The sequence below is a fragment of the Falco punctatus genome (genome assembly GCF_963210335.1).
Source record: "Falco punctatus genome assembly, contig: scaffold_197, whole genome shotgun sequence".
In the NCBI taxonomy this organism is placed as follows: Eukaryota; Metazoa; Chordata; class Aves; order Falconiformes; family Falconidae; genus Falco; species Falco punctatus.
This window is the reverse complement of record NW_027660308.1, coordinates 54,989-73,958: the sequence shown is the minus strand read 5'-3', so window position 1 is coordinate 73,958 and position 18,970 is coordinate 54,989. Positions and strand designations below refer to the sequence as shown.

Sequence of the window (18,970 nt, the reverse complement as noted above, 5' to 3'; positions counted from 1 at the left end):
GGGGGCCCTGTCTTGGGGAATGGGGGGGCCCTAGGTGCTCCCTGCCCTGACTGGGGGGCGGTGCCCAAGGGGTCTCTGCCCTGGAGTGGGGGGTCCCAGCCTGCGGGGGGGGTCTCTGCCCTGGGGTGGGGGTTTCAGCCCGTAGTGGGAGTGCCCCGGGGGGGGTGTCTCTGCCCTGTGGTGGCAGTCCTTATTCCAGGGTGGGGGTCCTTGTCCCGGCGAGGGGTATCCAGGGGGTCCCAGCCCCGGGGTGGGGGTCCTTGTCCCGGCGAGGGGTATCCAGGGGGTCCCAGCCCCGGGGTGGGGGTCCTTGTCCCGGCGAGGGGTATCCAGGGGGTCCCAGCCCCGGGGTGGGGGTCCCAGCCGGGCGGAGGGTGCTCGGGGGGGTCTCTGCCCCGGAGTGGAGGGTCCCAGCCCGGAGGGGGGTGCCCGGGGGGGATGTCTCAGCCCCGGGGGGGTCCCCGGCCCCCCGCCCCGCCCGGCTCACGTTGCCAGCTGGAGCCGGCGCCCCGCCCCCTTTGCACTCCCCGCCCCGCCATTGGCTGCCCGGGCAGGAAGTGAGTCAGGGCGAGGGGCGCGGCGGGGCGGGCGCTGGGGAAGGGCCGTGCCGCCGCTCGGGGCCGGGGCGGGGGCGTGGCGTGGCTAACGGCAGGAGAGCGTGGCGCTCTCAGCCAATAGCGCCGCGCGGGGGGCGTGGTCTCCAGCACGGCCTCCACCCTCCGCCGCGTGTTGGGCTGGGCCTCCTACCGCCTTCCTCCAATGAGCGACGGCGGTGGGGGGGCGACGCCCAATGAGAGGCGGCGGGGGGCGGGGTGGCAGGGGCCTGGCGGAGCGGCCGGAGGCGGACCCACGCCGCCGTTCCCGGCCCGGCCCGGCCCGGCCCGGCCCGGCCCGGCGCGCCATGGCGGCTTGCGGCGGCCTCAGCATCCAGCTGCTGCTGGAGGCGGCCGAGTACCTGGAGCGGCGGGAGCGAGGTACCGCCTGTCCCCCGCCCGCCCCCCCCCCCCCCCCGGCCCGGGGCCGCCCCCCGCCCCGGGCCCGGCGCTGACGGCCCCCCCGCTGTTGTGTTTCCGCAGAAGCCGAGCACGGGTACGCCTCGCTGCTGCCCGGCGGGCGGGCCGGGGGCGCCCTGCGGCGCCGCGCCAAGGCCAGGAGGGGCGGCGGCGGCAGCAGGTAACGGCCAGCACCGGCGGGGGGGGGACGGTAACGGAGCTTGGGCCTGGCCCCCACGCCCCGGGCTGGGCGGGAGGGGGCTCGGGGCTGCCCGGGGCCCGCCTGGCGTGGGGGGGGCTGTCACCGGGCCCGCCTGGCGGAGGGAGATGTCGCCGGGTCCACCTGGCGTGGAGGGGACGGACTGGCACCAGGCTCGTCGTCACCGGGCGGGTGGCCCAGCCGAGGTGTCACCAGGAGGTGGGGGACGGTGAGGTCTCGCTGCCACCGGGCGTGTGGCCAGGCTGGGGGGGACCCCGCTGTCACCGGGTGCGGGGGCACGGTGAGGTCCCACTGTCACCGGGTGGCTGAGCCCGGTGAGGTCCCACCGTCACAGGGCGTGTGGCCAGGCTGAGGGACCCTGCTGTCACCGGGTGCCAGGGCACTGCGAGGTCCCACTGTCATGGCACACCGGGTCGGGCTGGGGGGGACCCGCCTGTCACTGGGTGGCCGAGCCCCGTGAGGTCCCGCTGTCACCAGGCATGTGGCTGGGCCGGGGGACACTCCTGTCACCGGGTGCCAGGGGCACGGTGGGGACCCGCTGTAACCAGGTTGCCGAGCCCGGTGAGGTCCTGCTGTCACGGAGCACCTGGCTGGGCTGGGGAACCCTCCTGTCACCAGGTGACAGAGCCTGGTGCGCTCCTGCTGTCACAGGGCGTGTGGCCGGGCCAGGGGACCCCGCTGTCACCGGGTGCCTGGGGTACAGCGAGGTCCTGCTGTCACCAGGTGGCCAAGCCCATTACAGTCCCACCATCATGGGGCATGTGGCTGGGCTGGGGGACCCCACTGTCACCGGGCACCTGGCGGGGCTGGGGGGGACCCCGCTGTCACGGGGAGGGCTCAGGCTCCAGCCCCACAGCCCCCCCCCCCCCTTTCCTCCTCACCCCCCCCCCCAAGAGGCTCCTGTCGGCACCCCCCACCCCCAATTCAGACTGACGCACACCCGCCGGGCCGGGATCCCACCGGCACATCCCGGCGAGGCGTGGGGGGAATCCTCCTGCCCGAGGCGTGCGGCCTGCAGGCACGGCGGGGGCGTCGCGGGGGGGGAACGTGGAAGTTGGACTTTTCGTTTCGGGCACGCGCAGCCAAGGCTCGGGGAGTGAAACTGCTCTCGGTCTGCCGGGATTCTCCCGAAGGAACGCGAGATTCTTCTAATACGCTTTTGGCCGAGCGCGGGGGGGTTGTTCAACGCTTAGATGAAGTCACCTAGTGCTGCTTTCCTTTGAAAAAAGGAAATTTCTTCGTTATCATCCCCAAAATCCATCCAGAGCCTCAACTCAGGTTATTCCCTGCTGATGCTAAACACGCAGCTGGTTCCCGGGAATCCGGAAATCCCTTTAGTCCCAGCTGAAGTTGGCTCTGAGCAGTTACGTTGTTCTGCAGGAGGGAGTCCCACCAGCCTGGGGTTTGTGTGGGTTTTAGAGAGTATTTAATTACACCTCCCAGAGCTGTGGATTAATTGCTTAACGCTCTCGTGTCTCATTTTATTTGCTCGCTCTCCTGGTTTGTACAACGGGAACAGCCACCTCGGAGCCACTGCGAACCGGAGTCGCCGTGCTGACTTCTTCTTCCTTTCCAGTGCCCGTTGTGGTTTGTTCAGTTGCTTTAATGATGTTAAAAATTACTTGTGTCCTCGCTGAGGTGCCGGTACCAGCTGGCTTTCCGGAGGGCAGGCTCCGGAGTGCCGCCCCTGCACCGGGACGTGCACGCCCAGCCCCCAGAAACGGCTCCGAGAGCCACCGCGTCGGGCAGAGCGAAGCCTGAGCATGTTCCCCCCGACACGTCAGGGCGGCCGAGCGCTTCCCGCCTGGCTGCCCTGCTTTGGGCTGTTTGCCCAGGGAGGAGCGACACGGCGATGTCACCAGATATGTCACGTTTTTCTGGTTGGGAGCAAACTCGTCAGCGTGACGCGGCGACAGCTGCCCTTTGATAGCTGCCCTCGCAGCAGATACCGCCCGGAACGCCCTGCCGGTTCTGTTCCCACCCTGATTCCTGGTGTCTCACTGGTTCACGGGGCGTTCCCGTCTCACTCCCCGTGCGGGGTGCCGGGGCCAGCAGGCTCCCGTTAGCGGAGCAGGAGGCAGGTGAGGTCCCTCCTCAAACAGGCTCCAAGTGAATTGGTGGGTCGCACCTGCACACCGCTTCAAATTTCCTTTCCGAGGGTGTGGGGCTCGTCCTTTGCCACAGGCGAATGGCAACAGCAGGACGAGGGTCCGTGTTGTATTAAAAAGACAAGGGGCAGCTGCAGCGCGTGTGTTACCCGGCGCTTGCTGTGGTTTGCAGGAGAAACGGCGGCGTCTCGCAGGCGGTGCTGGTGCTCAGCTGAAGCGCTGGGCTGATGGCGAGGGTTCAGGTGGGGGGAGGCGCCACCAGCGGCTCCGGGGGCCCGCAGCGAGGTGGGCTGCCCACCCGGGGTGAGGCTGCAGTGCCCTTGGGCCCCCTCTGATCCCCTGTCCCCTTTCACCCAGAATTAAAATCCATCAGCTAAGGAGCCTTTTTATCAATATTAGTGATTATAGATACAAACAAACAAAGCAGCCCCCGTGCTAAGAAGGATTCTGAGGCAAAGGCGCAAGAGGGAGCGAACTGGTTTTGATAAACACATAGTGGTGATGGGAGCCTTCATCCCTGTCGATGCTCGAGAAGCGTTGGGTTTATCTGCGACCGCGGAGGAGCTCGGGCCCACTGCAGCCCAGTGCCTGGCGGGGGCGGAGGGCTCGGTGTGACGTGCGGGACTTTTAGCCGGAGAAAAGTTTAATGGAGGGATCATCCCGCGGGAGCCGAGACCCGAGTCCTCCCCGGCTGTTTGGCGCTGCTGTGCTCGGGATTGCTCGCCGTTCCCGGGGAGCATCTCGGCTGGGACGGAATGCCGTCGGGAACCTAAGGAGCGCGGCTGGGATGAGTCCCATTAGAAAGGCAGGAGGGCAGCGATGCTTCCCCCACGGTGATCCACCACGAAACGCTGCTGCTGAAGCAAAGACCACCACGGCGAGTGTCTCTGGCCGGTGCGCCGGTGGCATCCCTCCTTCTCCCTCTGCCATCAGGGCCTGGGGCAAAGCAGCGCTCCCAGAGCCAGCGCGGGCTTCCAGGTTGGCATCCTGTGTGAAAAACTGGTGTGTTTTTCACGTCTTTAAGTTTTCAGGCACATAACGACGTTTTTCCTGAATCGGAGTAGGTGGCCTCTGGAGCTGTAGGGAGCGTGGGCAGGGAAGCGGCTCTTCCCTGAGCGTCAGTCCCGGTGACGCCGGCAGCGTGGCCTCGTGTAGCTGTCCTGAGGTTTGACGGAGAGAAAATTAGTAGTAGCTCGTGTTTTCTGCCTTTGCGGAGCTTTGTCAAAATGAGGAGCTTCAGGGGAATTTGTGGGTGGATGGAACAACCTCCTGGGCTCTGGCGTGGTATTTGGCATCTCCCGTCGGTTGTTGGGCGCGGGGGATCTCCCCCTTGCACCTCGTCTCTCAGAACGGGGCGAGCCGCCAGGCAGGCGAGTGGCCGGGCAGGAGCGTCCGCGCAGCTGCCCAGGAGCCATCGAGGCGCTGGGAGCTCCCGGTCACCGTCACGTGTGGCCGGTGTCTTCCGAGCTGGCCTGGGCTCCCGGCACGGGGCGCGATGGCTCGGACGCTGCGCGGGCGTCACAGAGCCGCCAGCTTTCCCCGAGGTGGCACCGATGGGCTCCATCTCCTCGCCCCACGTGCCGGGAATTGCAGATGCTGCTCTTGCTTTCTCTGCCTTTCTTGTGCAAGAAGTCTTAAAAAACGCTTTAAACCCCCCGTGCTCCAGGGCGCCCGCGCTGCCCAAAACCCTCTCTCTGCGCGGCCGAGGCTGTTGCAGGTTTGTGCTGGGATGGGGCAGCTTCTCTCCCGGTGCCCCCTGCCCGCTCCGGGCTGCCCTTCCCCTTCTGCACCGGGAGCCTCCCCAGCCCGTCCCGCGCACCGACTTGCATCGTGGCACTGAGGCAGCTGCTCGGTCCCGGTCCCGGCTCTAACTCTTGAGCCTCGCCGCGTTCAAATCCCATCTTACAGTTTTACTGGCCCTTTTATTGCCATTTCTCTGGCAATTCCTCCATTGCGCCGAGCTGTCTGCATCCCTCCCGCTGTTTTCACCGCTGCCGGGGCACTGCGTGGCTCTGAAAGCCCTTGGGATTAGCAGCTTTTCCGGGGAATGTTTGCTAAAGCCCGCGTGTTAATCCTGATTAGTGAGATGGAGGAGTTAGTAACTTGTTCTTTTGGGTTTTTCCAGGTCAACGCACAATGAGATGGAGAAGAACAGGTGAGCGCTGGAGGCTCACGGAGCCGCGCCGGGGTGGATCGCTGCTTTCCCGGGGCTGGGAGCCGAGGGGATGCTGAGGTGGGGCCGGCAGGGCAGGGATGGGATGGCTGGATAACGTGGACACTGAGGAGGTACCCGATGCTGCTCAGGTTTGAAGCGTTCCCTTTCCTGGGCTGCCGGAGCAGCTGTGCGACGAGGAGGTGGGAATATTTCTCTCCTCGCTGGTGAGCCCCGGAGCAGCGTGGCTCCCACCATCCCACCTCCTGGCTTGCTAGGGGGTATTCCCAGCCCCCTCCCCATTCCCAGGGCAATCCCCAGCGGAACGTAGGGCCACGAGCTGCACCTCCACGTCTCTGGGATTACTTGTGGCAGAGCCGTGTCGTCCGGCGGAACAAGAGCTTCGTGCCCTCAGCAGGCGGCTCCCGTGGCGTGCTCGGACGCCGCTCCGACCTGCCGTACCATGCAGGGGCGTGAGCCCCGTCGCTTTGTGTCTTTAAGGGGCAGAACTGCCCGTGTCCCGAGCGACACAGGTTAGAAAAGGCCGGAGAGGTTTATTCCTCTTTTGAAAAGACTTGAGAAAATCAACATTTGGTTACTTTGGGCTCACCTCGCGTGCCTCTTGGTTTAGACCAGAGCCGTGTCGAAATGTGTCGGCGGCGTTGCGCAAGCGCGTGCGGTAAATGCTCTGTCTTTTCCGCCCCTCCGGTGCAGCAGGGTGGAGGACGGAGCCTCCACCCCCCTTCGCCCCTCGCTTCTCCCTGGAGAAGCCTCAGTCCTGCCCTGGGGCGGGCGAGCTGGTCAGTCCTGGCCTGGACCAAAGTTTTCCGGCTTCTGGCAGGAGGAGCCGCGGGGCTGGGTGCGGGGCAGGATGGCTGACGGAGCCTGGGAAGGTCCTTCGCCCACCGGGGAAATGAGTCCTCTGACGGGTTTTTTTTCTTCTGTTATTATGAGCCAGTGGGATTTCTTGGGTTTTTTTAGGTGTGGCAGCAGTTCAGCTGGGTGAAGTGTGGCAGAAAGGTGCTTTTATCCACGCTGCACCCCCACTTTGATGTGGAGAGCCCCGCTCGGACGTTGTGCAATCCAGAAAGTGGCTGGGCGCTCCCCCCCACACCCCACCACCCGGAGCGGGCTGGCTTTTTCCATTGTTTTTTCTGGTGTGAACAGCCAGCGTGACAAGGTTCAGTTGGGTTTTTTTAGCAGAAGTAGCCGAGGATTCGGCGGGGCTGGTTCCTTGTCCGGAGATCTCGCAGCCCATCGCTTGGAAGCCAGCGCGGCACGGTGGGACGGGTCTGCACCGCTCCCAGCAGCGCTTCCTCCCCCTGCTCAGGAAAATAATATTTGCCAAACTCCTCTTGGAGCCCGTTTGGGATTTACCCGAAAAGCAAAGACCCCGCGTTTGTTTGCGTGGTGCTTTGGGAGGGCCGTGCTGGAGGCACGTGCCCGTTCCCCCCGTGCACCCCCCGCACGGCACAGGCGGGTGCTTGCAAAATCCCGCTTCGCAGCTGCCTGTGCCCGTCGGGAATTTCAAAGGCGGGTGTTGCAACCGATGCCCGAGAATGTGACCTACATCCCGGGGCGGGAGTGCCGGTGGAGGGGACCCAGCGGTGCTGGGAGCGTCTCGGCTGTTGGCGGATAAAGGCACTTCCCTGGGGTGACAGCGTTTCCCTTGGCGGGGGCGCGCAGGCGGTGAAGCATCAGCCTGTGTGTTAACACAGCCAAAATCCGGTGTCGGGTGTGGAGACCCCGGGTGTGGGGACCCCCGGCGCGCCGCCGGCCAGGAGCGTGGTGCTGCTCAGCACCGGCGTTCCCTCGGGGAGCCGGTTCTGTTTGGGCCAGAGCTGTGTGTGCCCGGGCGGTGGATCCCAAACCGGCTCGTTCCTACCAAAAACAGGGAAGGGAAGCGCTCCCGAGGGCTGCGCCGCCGCCTTTGCCGTGTGGTGTCGGCCCAGATGGCTTCAGCCGTCGGCGGTGACTGAACGGCATTCCTGCGGCGAGGCTTTTTGGCAGGAGAAAGACCAAAGGGGATACCCTCACCCCGAAATTCCAGGTCTTTGGCAGCCCCCTGCCAGCCGGCACCCCGAAAGGCACCGGCAGGATTCGGTTGGTGGGGTTGGCTGGAGCTGAACCCAGCTTTTCAGAAACATCCTTTTGTCCAGCTGCAGTTTTCCCCCGGTGTACGGAAGCCACCGGAGGGTGGGAGGGCGCGTGGTGCCACCTGCCCCCGTACCCCCGCGCAGGGGGTGACATGGGCAGCGGGTACCCGAGCGCTCAGCACCCCCCGTCTCCCCACAGGCGTGCCCACCTGCGGCTCTGTCTGGAGAAGCTGAAGGGGCTGGTCCCGCTGGGGCCCGAGGCCAGCCGGCACACCACCCTCAGCCTGCTAACCAGAGCGAAACTGCACATCAAGGTGAGCCCCCCGCCCGCTGCGGCGGTGCCGTAACCTGGGGGGTGTCCCCGTGGGGCTGCCGGGGTGCCCGCATCCTTGGACGGGATGATGCTCACGGCCGGGTCAGGGCGTTGGGTTGGAAACAGGGGTGGGGGGTGGTGCTGCGGGCGGTCAGTGTCGCCCTTCCCCCAGTCGGTGCGATTCTCCTTGTGCTCCACAGCCCGATTCCCACCCGGCGCCCTGCGCTGCCGCCGTGTCCAGAGGATTTAGGGACGCAGCTGGGGGCAGGACGGGAGCGCGGCTGCTGGTTTCTTTCCCTTCTAGACTAGTTCGTACTTTGGTTTGTGCCCTTCAGCCTTCGACGCACCTCGCTGGGTGCATTTTGAGCTCCATGTGCCAGGAGATGAGCGGGAGGGCGCTGGCATCGGGCTGCGTTCGGCTCTTTAGTTATCAGAAAGTCTGCAAATACGTAAATAAGGGGGGGGGGGGCGGCTCCAGCGTGGCCGTCACACAAACCATCGAGGGGGAGCATCCCTCACGTGCCTTCTCCAGCCACCCTGGGCCAGTTCCATCCTGCTCCTACCCCAGGCGCTGCGCCCTGCTCCGGGGTCTCTTGGCTTGGGGGATGATAAAAATTGCGTCCACGACTCGTGCGCTCGATGTGGGAGCCGGGACCCCCCGGTAGCTGGCGTTGGGCGTGTTGGGTAGGGCGGGCAATGTTTGACGTGCGGCTGGAGGCCGGGGGGCTCAGCGCCGGCCCTCTGCTCTGCAGAAGCTGGAAGACTACGACAGGAAAGCTGTGCACCAAATAGACCAGCTGCAGCGGGAGCAGCGGCACCTGAAAAGGCAGCTGGAGATGCTGGGGATAGAGAGGGTGAGGATGGACAGCATCGGATCCACCGTTTCTTCGGAGCGCTCCGACTCGGATAGAGGTGAGACCACGCGCTCGGGATGGAGCGCGGGGCCGGTGGGGGAGGGGGCTGGCCGGCATAACGCCGACCCTGCCTCTTGCAGAGGAGATGGACGTGGACGTGGAGAGCACAGATGACCTGCCCACGGAGCTCGACTGGAGCAGCAGCAGCCCAAGCGACTCGGACGAGAGAGGGAGCCTGCAGAGCGTCTGCAGCGACGAGGGCTATTCCAGCGCCAGCGTGGGGAGGCTGAAGCCGCAGAGCAGTCACAAGCCTTCCCCGGGTTTATAAGATGCAGCTCCCGTAGCCGTTCCGCCCGTCACCGTTTCCCTTCTGGATCTCCTCCGGTAGCACACCAGCCCGTCCCGATGTTCTCCTGCGCGTAAAACATCTTCCCGCGCCGCCGACCGAAACGAAGCTGAGCTTTGCCGACGTCCCGAAACACGGCGCAGGGCGGCAGGTGGCCAGCTGCTTCCCGGGGCTCGCCGCCTCCGCTGGCCTCCACTTGCCTCCACTGGCCTCTGCCGGCCTCCACTGGCCTCCATTTGTCTCCGCTGGCCTCTGTTAGCCTCCGCTCGCCTCTGCTCATCTCCGCTGGCCTCCTCCCACCCAGAACCCCTCTCCGCCAGACCGTTACATTCCAGCCACAATTTGAAGCACCTGAGAACGTCGCAGCAGTAACGGCGACCCCCAGGTCCAGGCTGTTCCCGCCCCGTGTTCCCAGATCTACTCCACGTTTTCCCCGCGACGCTCTGCACCGTTAGTGGGTGGCAGGGCCCCGAGGCGGAGTTGTTGGGTGAGGATGTGAGGGCAGAGCCGCGGTGTAGCTCCGGGGGAGAGCAGAGGCGAGCTGGCGTCGGCAGGCGGAGCGCCTCAGCGGCAGCGTGTCTTGGGACACGTCTCCACCAACTCCAAATAACCCAACTCCAAACAGCCCAGGCGGCAGCGCAGCGGCGTACGCCCAGCCTGGCTCTGCCACCTTCCCATGGCCAGAGCACGGCTGACGTCGAGGACGCTGCTTGGGAATGCTCTGGGGCTCGGCTGGCATCGTCACCCCTCTGGCAGAGCCTCGGGTTGGGCGCCTTCGGTCTGGGAAGTTTTCTGTCCTGCCTAAATCCGAAACAGTCCCTGCCCCCATCCCGTGTCCTGTGCACCGTCCCAGCTCCAGGCGAGCGCTCCTGGAATTTCCTTTCCACGCTTCTTGTCTCGGGGACAATTTATTTCTACCTCGGAGAGATGAACAAAGATTATCTCCATCCCTTTAGCACAAAACACAAAGATGACGCCTCATCTGTTTTACAGAAGCGATGCCCGGCCCCCCTCGAATCCATCGTTTAGCAATTCAGCAGTTTAGCAATAACCCGGCGACGAGGGGGAGCGGGGGGCAGCTGGCGGCGCCCGAGGGGACGCCACGGACCTTGAGCCCCCCCTGGGCACGCACCGGGCTCGCGGGGGACTTCGGCCGCCACCCGAGGGAGACGAACCCGAACACGCCAAGGAAGGGCCAGAGCCCTTCCCCCCCAGCCCGAGGGTGGGGGTCCCGACCAGGGAGCACACGGAGATGTACGGCAAACACCGAGCTATAAATAGTATTTATTTGTTTTTCTATGGACCGAAGATAACGTTCTTACGACTTTCTGCTTTTATAGATGTTCTGGAAACTTTGATACATCGAGGTCTGCTAACGGAGAGGTTTCTTTTCCCCTTAAGCCAGTCAAAGGTCTTTCCCACCTCTCGCTCGATCCCTGTCGGCACCCGGCGAGGAGCCGCTTCGTGCTCCGAGGGCTTTTCCGAGCGGCAGGAGACAAACCCGGGCGTCCCGCGCTCTGCGCAGATCCCACCAAGGAACACCGCAAGCCACCGAGATGCTCCACAAAGTGCAAGCGAACGAACGCTATAAAACTCAACTCTTTTTTTTTTTTCTTTTTTTTTTTTTTTCTCTTTTTTTATTAAATCCTAAATCTATTTTTGGATGGTTTGAAGCCTTTGAGAAGTGAGAGGATGGGAGATGGCGCTAGTGCAGCCTTCACAGTCTCGGCTTTTTTAGCCCGTGCTGGTTTTAAGAGGAAAAAATCAAAACGACAAGGGATATTTACTGTTTGGTTTTTTTTTTTTTAAGCAGCTGGAATTTTCCAACATCCGACAGATTTGCACTGACCCGTGGTTTGGATACCTTCAGCATCCGTACGCCCCAGGCGCAGCAGCCAGCCTTCGGCGCAGGAGCTCAAACCCCCACGCTTTCAAAAAGAGGGGGGGGAAAAAAAAGGCAAGAAGAGGAAAAGCAGAGGGGGGAAAAAAAAGGGGGAACATCACCTCAAGCCCTCCCGCACCCTCTCCCAGAAACCAGCTTGGGAATCCCAGCTGCGCCGCGGATCTTGCTGCCTGTGAGCAGCGAAGGGCGACGGCGGGATCAGGACGCGCCGTCGCGGTTGGATGGGAGGTAGAAACCGGTTGGGTTTGGGTTATTCCTTAGATAAACCGAGGTTTAAGGTTTCCACTCGGCATAAATTATTACTTTTTTCAATCTCGTGCCTTTTTGAGTTACCCACCACCTTCTGCTGGTGAAACGCCGTGGGGGGGGTTACCCACCCACCCCTTTATTTTTTTTCTGTCCCAAAGTAATAATTACCGGACCTTTGCACTGTTGGGATGCGCTCCTCTCCAGCCTGAGGGCGAAGAGAAACGGGAACCCTCCGAAACGATGCACTAACCTGGAATGGGGCTGGAAACCCAGCGGCTGATTCCCGGGGAGCAGCCGGGACCGTCTGCGGCACCTTTCGGTCTCGCCAGGCGCCCGGTGGCTGTGCCAGCCTTTTCCTGGAATTCACTGATCCACCAGCATTCCTAAGAAATAAGATGCAGGAAGGACATTTTTGTAGCTTGTGATTTTAAAAAAAGGGGGCGGGAGGAGCCGCTCGCGCACCCCGCGTTTACGACGGATCGTTGCACAGACGGGCGCGAGGCCAAACCACGCAGTTTTGGGCTGGTTTTTTTTTTTTTTTTCTTTTTCCTTGCGGAAGGCAGATCCTGAACCTCCATCCCTGTCTCCCTGAGCCGGGACCCACCTGCTGGCAGAGAACGGGGCGCTGCTGGGAACAGGGAGCTGCCCAAACCCCTCCGGAGCCGATGGTCACCCCGGCGCGTTGCTCCCGTGCCCCACGGTGCAGCCGGAGCTTTGGGCATCGCCTGGCCCCGTTGGCAGCGGGTCCCAGGTCTGGATGCTGCCCCGTTCCCGGAGAAAAGCTGCTGCAGCCCAGCTCCGCGCCTGCTCCCTGGGAAGCGCCACGTCCTCGCTCTGCCCAAGCCACGAGGTTCATTTCATCCCGTTAATTCACCCGGCGCCGCCGCACCAGAGCCAGCCGAGTGTTGGGATTTTGCCTTTTTGACGTGCTTCCTTCGCACTTTTCCATCTTTTTTTGTCCCTCTCGTTTCTTCTTTTTGCTTCCCAAGAAGCCAACCCGCTCCAGCATCAGCTTCGCCTTGGGCAGCCGAGAGCCAGGTAGCGGCAGGTGGGAGAATCCCGGTTCCGTTCCCAGCCCTCCGGTTCCCGCTGTAAATACGTCGTTATCCCGAACCCCGTGCCAGGCCCAGCCCGTGGTGCTTTTTACAACCGTTTGGCACGTCTGCGTTGTCGAGGCCCTCGGCCGGGTCCGTGGGTGCCGCTGTCTTGTCCCACTGTTAGAAAATAAATTATTTCATTATGAAAGGGAAGCGTGTGCCGGCCGCGGCCTCGGGAAGCGAGCGGGAGGCTCCCGGGGACGTCGCTCGGAGGGGGGGATCCGGGACCCCCGGGAAGGCAGAGCCCAGCGGCGCAGACACCTCGTTGTGTCCGGAGGGGTCCGGGCCCCCCCAGCCGCCCCGTGGGGGGGTTTTGCCCCACGGCTGAGGGTCCCCGGGCAGGTTGAGCTCTGGGTTTGGGGGTGTTGCTGTGCCCGTGTTGGGGGGGGGGGGGGGGCCGTCCTGCCCCTGGTGCTGCGGTGGCTCAGCGCCTGGCAAGGGGTGCAGGAGGGGCCAGTGCCCAGGGATCGGCCCCCCTTAGGACCAGCCTGGGTGCAGCTGCAGCTCCTCTGTGGCACCGGGGGGTTTGCAGGCAGCCTCGGCCCGTGCCCCCACCAGCACCCCCGCAGCTGCCCCGCACCCCGCGGGCAGCGCATCCCGCTGTGCCCGCCGACACCAGGCAGCATCCCGCATCCCAAATCCCACATCCCACATCCCGCATCCCACATCCTGCATCCTTCCCACTGCATCCCCCTCCCAGCAGCACCCGCCATCCCTCATCCCTCCGTATCCCGCACCCCCCATCCCCCATCCTGCACCCTCCAATCTCCTGGGGACGGACGATGGCAGCCTGGCACTGTCCCCACGGGACCCAGCCTGCGGGTACCGCTGGGGGACACGGCAGCCGGCATGGGGCAGGGTGGGGGGCTGGCCCTCAGCAACCCCCACTTCAAGGACAAGGCCACGGCCCCCAGGCAGGGCTGAGCCCTCCTGCCCCTCCCCGACTGCTCTCGTATTTAAACTGGTTTTCTCAGACGTGAGACTGGCAGGGACAGGATGTGTGGGGCACGCAGGGATGGGGACGTGTGGGGTGCAAGAGGATGGTGGGGACAAGCCACTGGGCGCTGTGGGGACAGGGCCCCGTGGGGCATGTGGGCATCACAGGGACATGTGGGTCGCACAGGTGCTGTGGGAACGGGGCCGTGTGGGGCACAAGAGTGCTGTGGGGACAGGGCCACGTGGGGTGTGCTGGCACCATGGGGACAGGGACATGTGGGGCACAGGGATGCCCGAGGGACACGGGCATCGTAGGGACAAGGCCCGTGGGCACTGTGGGACAGGGATGTGTGGGGCACGTGGGCATCTGGGGATGGGGCCATGTGGGGCACCTGAATGCCACAGGGACGGGGCAGAGGCACCACAGGGACAGGGCCATGTGGGGCACACGGGCATTGTGGGGACAACCACATGTAGGGCGCTTGGGCCCCCCAGGGCTGGAGTCCCGTGGGGCACAAGGGCAACACGGCGTCAGGGCCATGTGAGGCACAAGGGCCACATGGGGACAGGGCCATGGGAGGACGGGCCCCATGGGGCACAAGGGCCATGAGGGGACAGGACCCTGCGGGGCACAAGGGCCATGTGGGGCACAACGGCCGTGGGGGGATGGGCCCCATGGGGCACAAGGGCCATGGGGGGCACAACGGCCGTGGGGGGATGGGCCCCATGGGGCACAAGGGCCATGTGGGGCACAAGGGCCATGGGGGGCCCAAGCGCTATGTGGGGCACAAGGACACCACGGGGACAGGGCCTGTTGGGGCACAAGGGCCATGGGGGGAGAGGACCTAGTGGGGCACAAGGACCGCGTGGGGCACGAGGAACCCGTGGGGACGGGGCCTGGTGGGGCACACGGGCACGGTGGGACCAAGCACGCCTGGGGTGCACGGGCCGGGTCCCCCCGTCACGGTGCCCACGGGGCCGCACCCCCCCACCACCCACCCCCCACCCCCACAAGCCCCACAGGCGAGGGGTGGGCGCGGCGCCCCACTTTGTTAGACCAGACTCTATTTATTACGCTAGAGGTACTTGTAGGGCACCCTGGCGGGCACCGTCTGCAGCTCCAGGCGCACGGGGCACTTGTAGAAGTGGGCGAGGAGGGTCTCGGTGTAGCCCCCCAGGAAGTGCAGCTTGGCGGGGGGCAGCGTCCGCAGCAGCAGCGCGCAGACCACCAGCAGGTTGGCGCGGCGCTTCAGCACCACCGCGTCCGCCAGCATGCCCGGGAAGGTGCCGTAGAGGAAGCGGCGCAGGAAGGCGTCCTCCAGCGTCCGCTCCGCCGCGCCCGCCTCGCCCGCCACGTTCCCTGCCGGCACAGCCGCACGCGATGGGGACGCCAGCCCCACCGCAGCCCCCCGCTGCCCCATGGCCCCCTCGCGCCCCGCGGGCCGTCAGCCCCGTGTGCCCCATGTGCCCCGTCCCTGTGACACCCATGTGCCCCACATCCCCACACCGGGTGCCCCCCAATGCCCTCGTGCCCCATTGTGCCCTGTCCCCATGTGCCCCGTCCCTGTGACACCCGTGTGCCCCACATCCCCGGCCCCATGATGCCCATGTGCCCCACGGCGCCCTCATGCCCCACGGTGCCCTCATGCCCCGTGTGCCACCAGCCCCGTGTGCCCCATGTGCCCCATCCCTGTGACACCCGTGTGCCCCACATCCCCAGCCCCACGATGCCCACGTGCCCCACGGCGCCCTCGTGCCCCGTGTGCCACCAGCCCTGTGTGCCCCATGTGCCCCGTCCCTGTGACACCCGTGTGCCCCACATCCCCGGCCCCACGATGCCCACGTGCCCCACGGTGCCCTCATGCCCCATGTGCCACCAGCTCCGTGTGCCCCATGTGCCCCATGTGCCCCATCCCTGTGACACCCATGTGGCCCCACGTCCCCAGCCCCACAATGCCCATGTGCCCCACAGCGCCCTCCTGCCCCATGTGCCACCAGCCCCATGTGCCCCATGTGCCCCATCCCTGTGACACCCGTGTGCCCCACATCCCCGGCCCCATGATGCCCACATGCCCCACGGCGCCCTCATGCCCCACGGTGCCCTCCTGCCCCATGTGCCACCAGCCCCGTGTGCCCCATGTGCCCCATGTGCCCCGTCCCTGCAACACCCGTGTGCCCCACATCCCCACACCGGGTGCCCCCCAATGCCCTCGTGCCCTGTGTGCCCCATCCCTGTGACACCCGTGTGCCCCACATCCCCACACCGGGTGCCCCCCAATGCCCTCGTGCCCCGTGTGCCCCATCCCTGTGACACCCGTGTGCCCCACATCCCCAGCCCCACGATGCCCACGTGCCCCACGGCGCCCTCCTGCCCCACGGTGCCCTCATGCCCCATGTGCCCCGTGCCTGCGACGCCCATGTGCCCCACATGTCCCCATCCCCACACCCCACGTGCCCCACAGCTCCCTGTCCCCACAAGGCCCGTGTGCCCCACACGCCCCCGTCCCACAACACCCCACAGCCCATCCTCACCCCACCCTCACGCCCCACACGTCCCCACCCCCACAGCCGGGGGTGTGGGGTGACCCACCGGTGTGCAGGGACAGCCAGCCCTTGCGGTGGGCGATGTAGTGGGGCGGGTGCGCCTGCTCGTAGGTCACCAGCTTGTCCCCTTTGCCCACGCGCACCCGTGCTGCCCGCGTCTGTGGGGAGGGGGCGTCGGGGGGGGGGGGGGCGGTCAGAGGGGGGGACGGGGTGTCAGAGGGGGGGAGGGGGTGTCAGGGGTGGGAGGGGGTGTCAGAGGGGGGGAGGGGGTGTCAGAGGGGGGGAAGGGGGTGTCAGGGGGGGGAGGGGGTGTCAAAGGGGGGGAAGGGGGTGTCAGGGGTGGGAGGGGGTGTCAGAGGGGGGGAGGGGGTGTCAGGGGTGGGAGGGGGTGTCAGAGGGGGGGAGGGGGTGTCAGAGGGGGGGAGGGGGTGTCAGGGGTGGGGAGGGGGTGTCAGAGGGGGGGAGGGGGTGTCGGGGGGGAGGGGGGTGTCAGAGGGGGGGAGGGGGTGTCGGGGGGGGAGGGGGTTTGGGGGCGCTGGGGGCAGCCCCCTGGCTCACCTTGAGGCAGGCGGGGGAGGTGTGGAGGTTCCGGCCAGCGGGGGCCGGGGGTGGGGGAGGGGCACTGCCTGCCGGGGTGACGGGGCGAGGGGCAGCGTCAGGGGGTCCCCTGCACCCCCCAGCAGCCAGTGTCCCCAGGGTGCCCCCTGCCCTGTGCCCCCCTGCCCGCTGTCCCTGCAGTGGAGCTGCCACTGACGAAGCCCCCCCCCATGCATGGTGTCCCCTGAACCCGCATCCCCAGTGCCCCCCCCCACCCGATGTCCCCACACCCAGTGTCCCCAGTGCCCCCCATGCCCGGTGTCCCCTGTACACAGTGTCCCCATACCCAGTGTCCCCAGTGTCCCCCTATACCCAGTGCCCCCCACACCCAGTGTCCCCAGTGCCCCTCACACCCAGTGTCCCCAGTCCCCCCCATACCCAGTGTCCCCCAGTGCCCCCCTATACCCAGTGTCCCCCACACACCAGTGTCCCCAGTGTCCCTACACCCAGTGTCCCCAGTGCCCCCCATACCCAGTGTCCCCCTATACCAATGCCCCCCACACCCAGTGTCCCCCGTTGTCCCCCATGCCCAGTGTCCCATGTATGGAGTGTCCCCAGTGTCCCCCATACCAGTGTCCCCTATACCCAGTGCTCCCCACACCCAGTGTCCCCAGTGTCCCCACACCCAGTGTCCCCAGTGTGCCCCCCATACCCAGTGCCCCCCATGCCCGGTGTCCCCTGTACCCAGTGCCCCTCACACCCAGTGTCCCCAGTGTCCCCAGACCCAGTGTCCCCAGTGCTCCCCACACCCAGTGTCCCCAGTGTCCCCAGTGTCCCCACCCCCAGTCCCCAGTGCCCCCATGCCCGGTTGTCCCTACACCCGGTGCCCCCAGCCCGCACTCCCAGGCCCGCAGACCCCCGTGTCCCCGCCCCCGCCCCCCGGTGTCCCCCGGCCCCGGCCCGGCCTCACCCGCAGCGCTCGGGCGGCCGCGATCGCCGCCATCTTGGCGGGGGGGAGGGGCGGCCCCTGGCGGCGGGAGGGCGCGGGGGGAGGGGAGGGGGAGGGGGCGGGGCTGGGGGTGGGGGCTGGGGGCCGGGGGGCACTAGCGGTGCTGGGGGAACTGGGGGGCACTGGGGTGTGCGGGGGGGAACTGGGATGGAACCGGTGGGCACCGGGATGGAACTGGTGAGCACTGGGATGGCACTGGTGGGCACTGGTGGGTGCTGGGATGGCACTGGGATGGCACTGGTGGGCGCTGGGATGGCATTGGTGAGCGCTGGTGGGTGCTGGTGGGCGCTGGGTGCCGAGGTGCGGGCGCAGCGCGGGGGGGGGGGGGGCGCCCCCTGCCCCCTGCCCCCCCGCCCCCCGATGCTGCCCCATCTGCGGGCGGGGTGGCGCTGGCGCTCGGGGACATCGAGGGGACCCCGACAGCCAGGTGAGGGGCGGCCCCGTGCAAACGCCCCCCGTGCAAACGCCCCCGTGCAAAACCCCCCGTGCAAAACCCCCGTGCAACGCCCCCGTGCAACGCCCCCGTGCAAAACCCCCCGTGCAAAAACCCCCGTGCAACGCCCCCGTGCAAAACCCCCGTGCAACGCCCCCCGTGCAACGCCCCCGTGCAAAACCCCCGTGCAACGCCCCCGTGCAACGCCCCCGTGCAAAACCCCGTGCAACGCCCCCGTGCAACCCCTCCGTGCAACACCCCCGTGCAGCACCCCCGGTGCAACCCCCGCCGTGCAGCCCCCCCGGTGTAACGCCCCCCCCGTGCAAAACCCCCGTGCAGCGCGCCCCCGTGCAAACCCCCCATGCAAACCCCCCCGTGCAACCCCCCCCGTGTAACCTCCCCCCGTGCAACCCCCCGCGCAACCGCTCCGTGCAACCCCCCCGTGCAGCGCCCCTCGTGCAACCCCCCCCCGCGCAGCACCCCCCGTGTAACCTCCCCCTTGTGCAATCCCCCGTGCAACCTCTCCGTGCAAAACCCCCGTGCAGCCCGCCCGGTGCAACCCCCGCCGTGCAACCCCCCCGTGCAGCCCCCCCGGTGTAACGCCCCTCGGTGCAAAACCCCGTGCAGCGTCCCCCCGTGCAACCCCCCGTGCAACCCCCCCACCCGTGCAACCCCCCCGTGCAACCCCCCCCCGTGCAATCCCCCGTGCAACCCCCCCCGTGCAATCCCCCCGTGCAATCCCCCGTTGCAACCCCCCCGTGTAACCCCCCCCGTGCAACACCCCCGTGTAACCTCCCCCCGTGCAACCCCCCGTGCAACCCCCCCCGTGCAACCCCCCCGTGCAACCCCCCGTGCAAAACCCGCGTGCAAACCCCCCGTGCAACAGCCCCGTGTAACCTCCCACCGGTGCAACCCCCCCAGTGTAACGCCCCCGTGCAAAACTCCCCGTGCAGCGCCCCCCCCGTGCAACCCCCCCGTGCAAAACCCCCGTGCAAAACCCCGTGCAACCCCCCCGTGTAACCCCCCCGTGCAACCCCCCATGCAAAACCCCCGTGCAACACCCCGTGCAAAACCCCCGTGCAACGCCCCCGTGCAACGCCCCCGTGCAAAACCCCCCCGTGCAAAACCCCCGTGCAACGCCCCCGTGCAAAACCCCCGTGTAACCCCCCGTGCAACCCCCC

The 18,970-nt window shown here is 66.4% G+C and overlaps 2 protein-coding genes across 5 annotated transcripts; one reads left to right on the top strand and one right to left on the bottom strand.

Moving 5' to 3' along the window:
• The first annotated feature begins 441 nt into the window (after nucleotides 1-441).
• On the top strand, nucleotides 442-14,170 carry MXD1 (MAX dimerization protein 1). Of its 4 annotated transcripts, none has more exons than XM_080411325.1 (6): nucleotides 442-974; nucleotides 1,077-1,173; nucleotides 5,446-5,475; nucleotides 7,768-7,882; nucleotides 10,892-11,212; nucleotides 11,392-14,170. In XM_080411325.1, exons 1-6 carry the CDS (start codon nucleotides 791-793, stop codon nucleotides 11,392-11,394), a joined length of 750 nt encoding a protein of 249 aa, XP_080267451.1. In that variant the 5' UTR covers nucleotides 442-790; the 3' UTR covers nucleotides 11,395-14,170. The 4 variants fall into 4 exon arrangements, with proteins under 4 accessions (XP_080267451.1, XP_080267449.1, XP_080267448.1 ...); XM_080411324.1 differs by lacking the exon at nucleotides 11,392-14,170 and adding an exon at nucleotides 8,634-8,793 and having other exon boundaries at nucleotides 454-974; nucleotides 8,876-11,034; XM_080411323.1 differs by lacking the exon at nucleotides 11,392-14,170 and having other exon boundaries at nucleotides 446-974; nucleotides 10,895-11,296.
• A 127-nt stretch (nucleotides 14,171-14,297) lies between these two features.
• Nucleotides 14,298-17,350, bottom strand: MRPS24 (mitochondrial ribosomal protein S24; the record flags this gene model as incomplete). Its single annotated transcript, XM_080411326.1, is given in 5 exon segments — nucleotides 14,298-14,626; nucleotides 15,857-15,968; nucleotides 16,369-16,409; nucleotides 16,412-16,436; nucleotides 17,318-17,350. Coding segments are annotated over 5 exon segments (495 nt in total). The 3' UTR covers nucleotides 14,298-14,342.
• Nucleotides 17,351-18,970: the final 1,620 nt, after the last annotated feature.

Bases quoted from the DNA above. Each gene is read 5' to 3' on its own strand.
- MXD1 (XM_080411322.1), top strand. From the start codon at position 791: ATGAGAGGCGGCGGGGGGCGGGGTGGCAGGGGCCTGGCGGAGCGGCCG. The intron at 1,174-5,445 runs GTAACGGCCAGC...GGGTTTTTCCAG, and splicing joins AGGGGCGGCGGCGGCAGCAG to GTCAACGCACAATGAGATGG. The intron at 7,883-10,891 runs GTGAGCCCCCCG...TTTTTTTTTAAG, and splicing joins GAGCGAAACTGCACATCAAG to CAGCTGGAATTTTCCAACAT.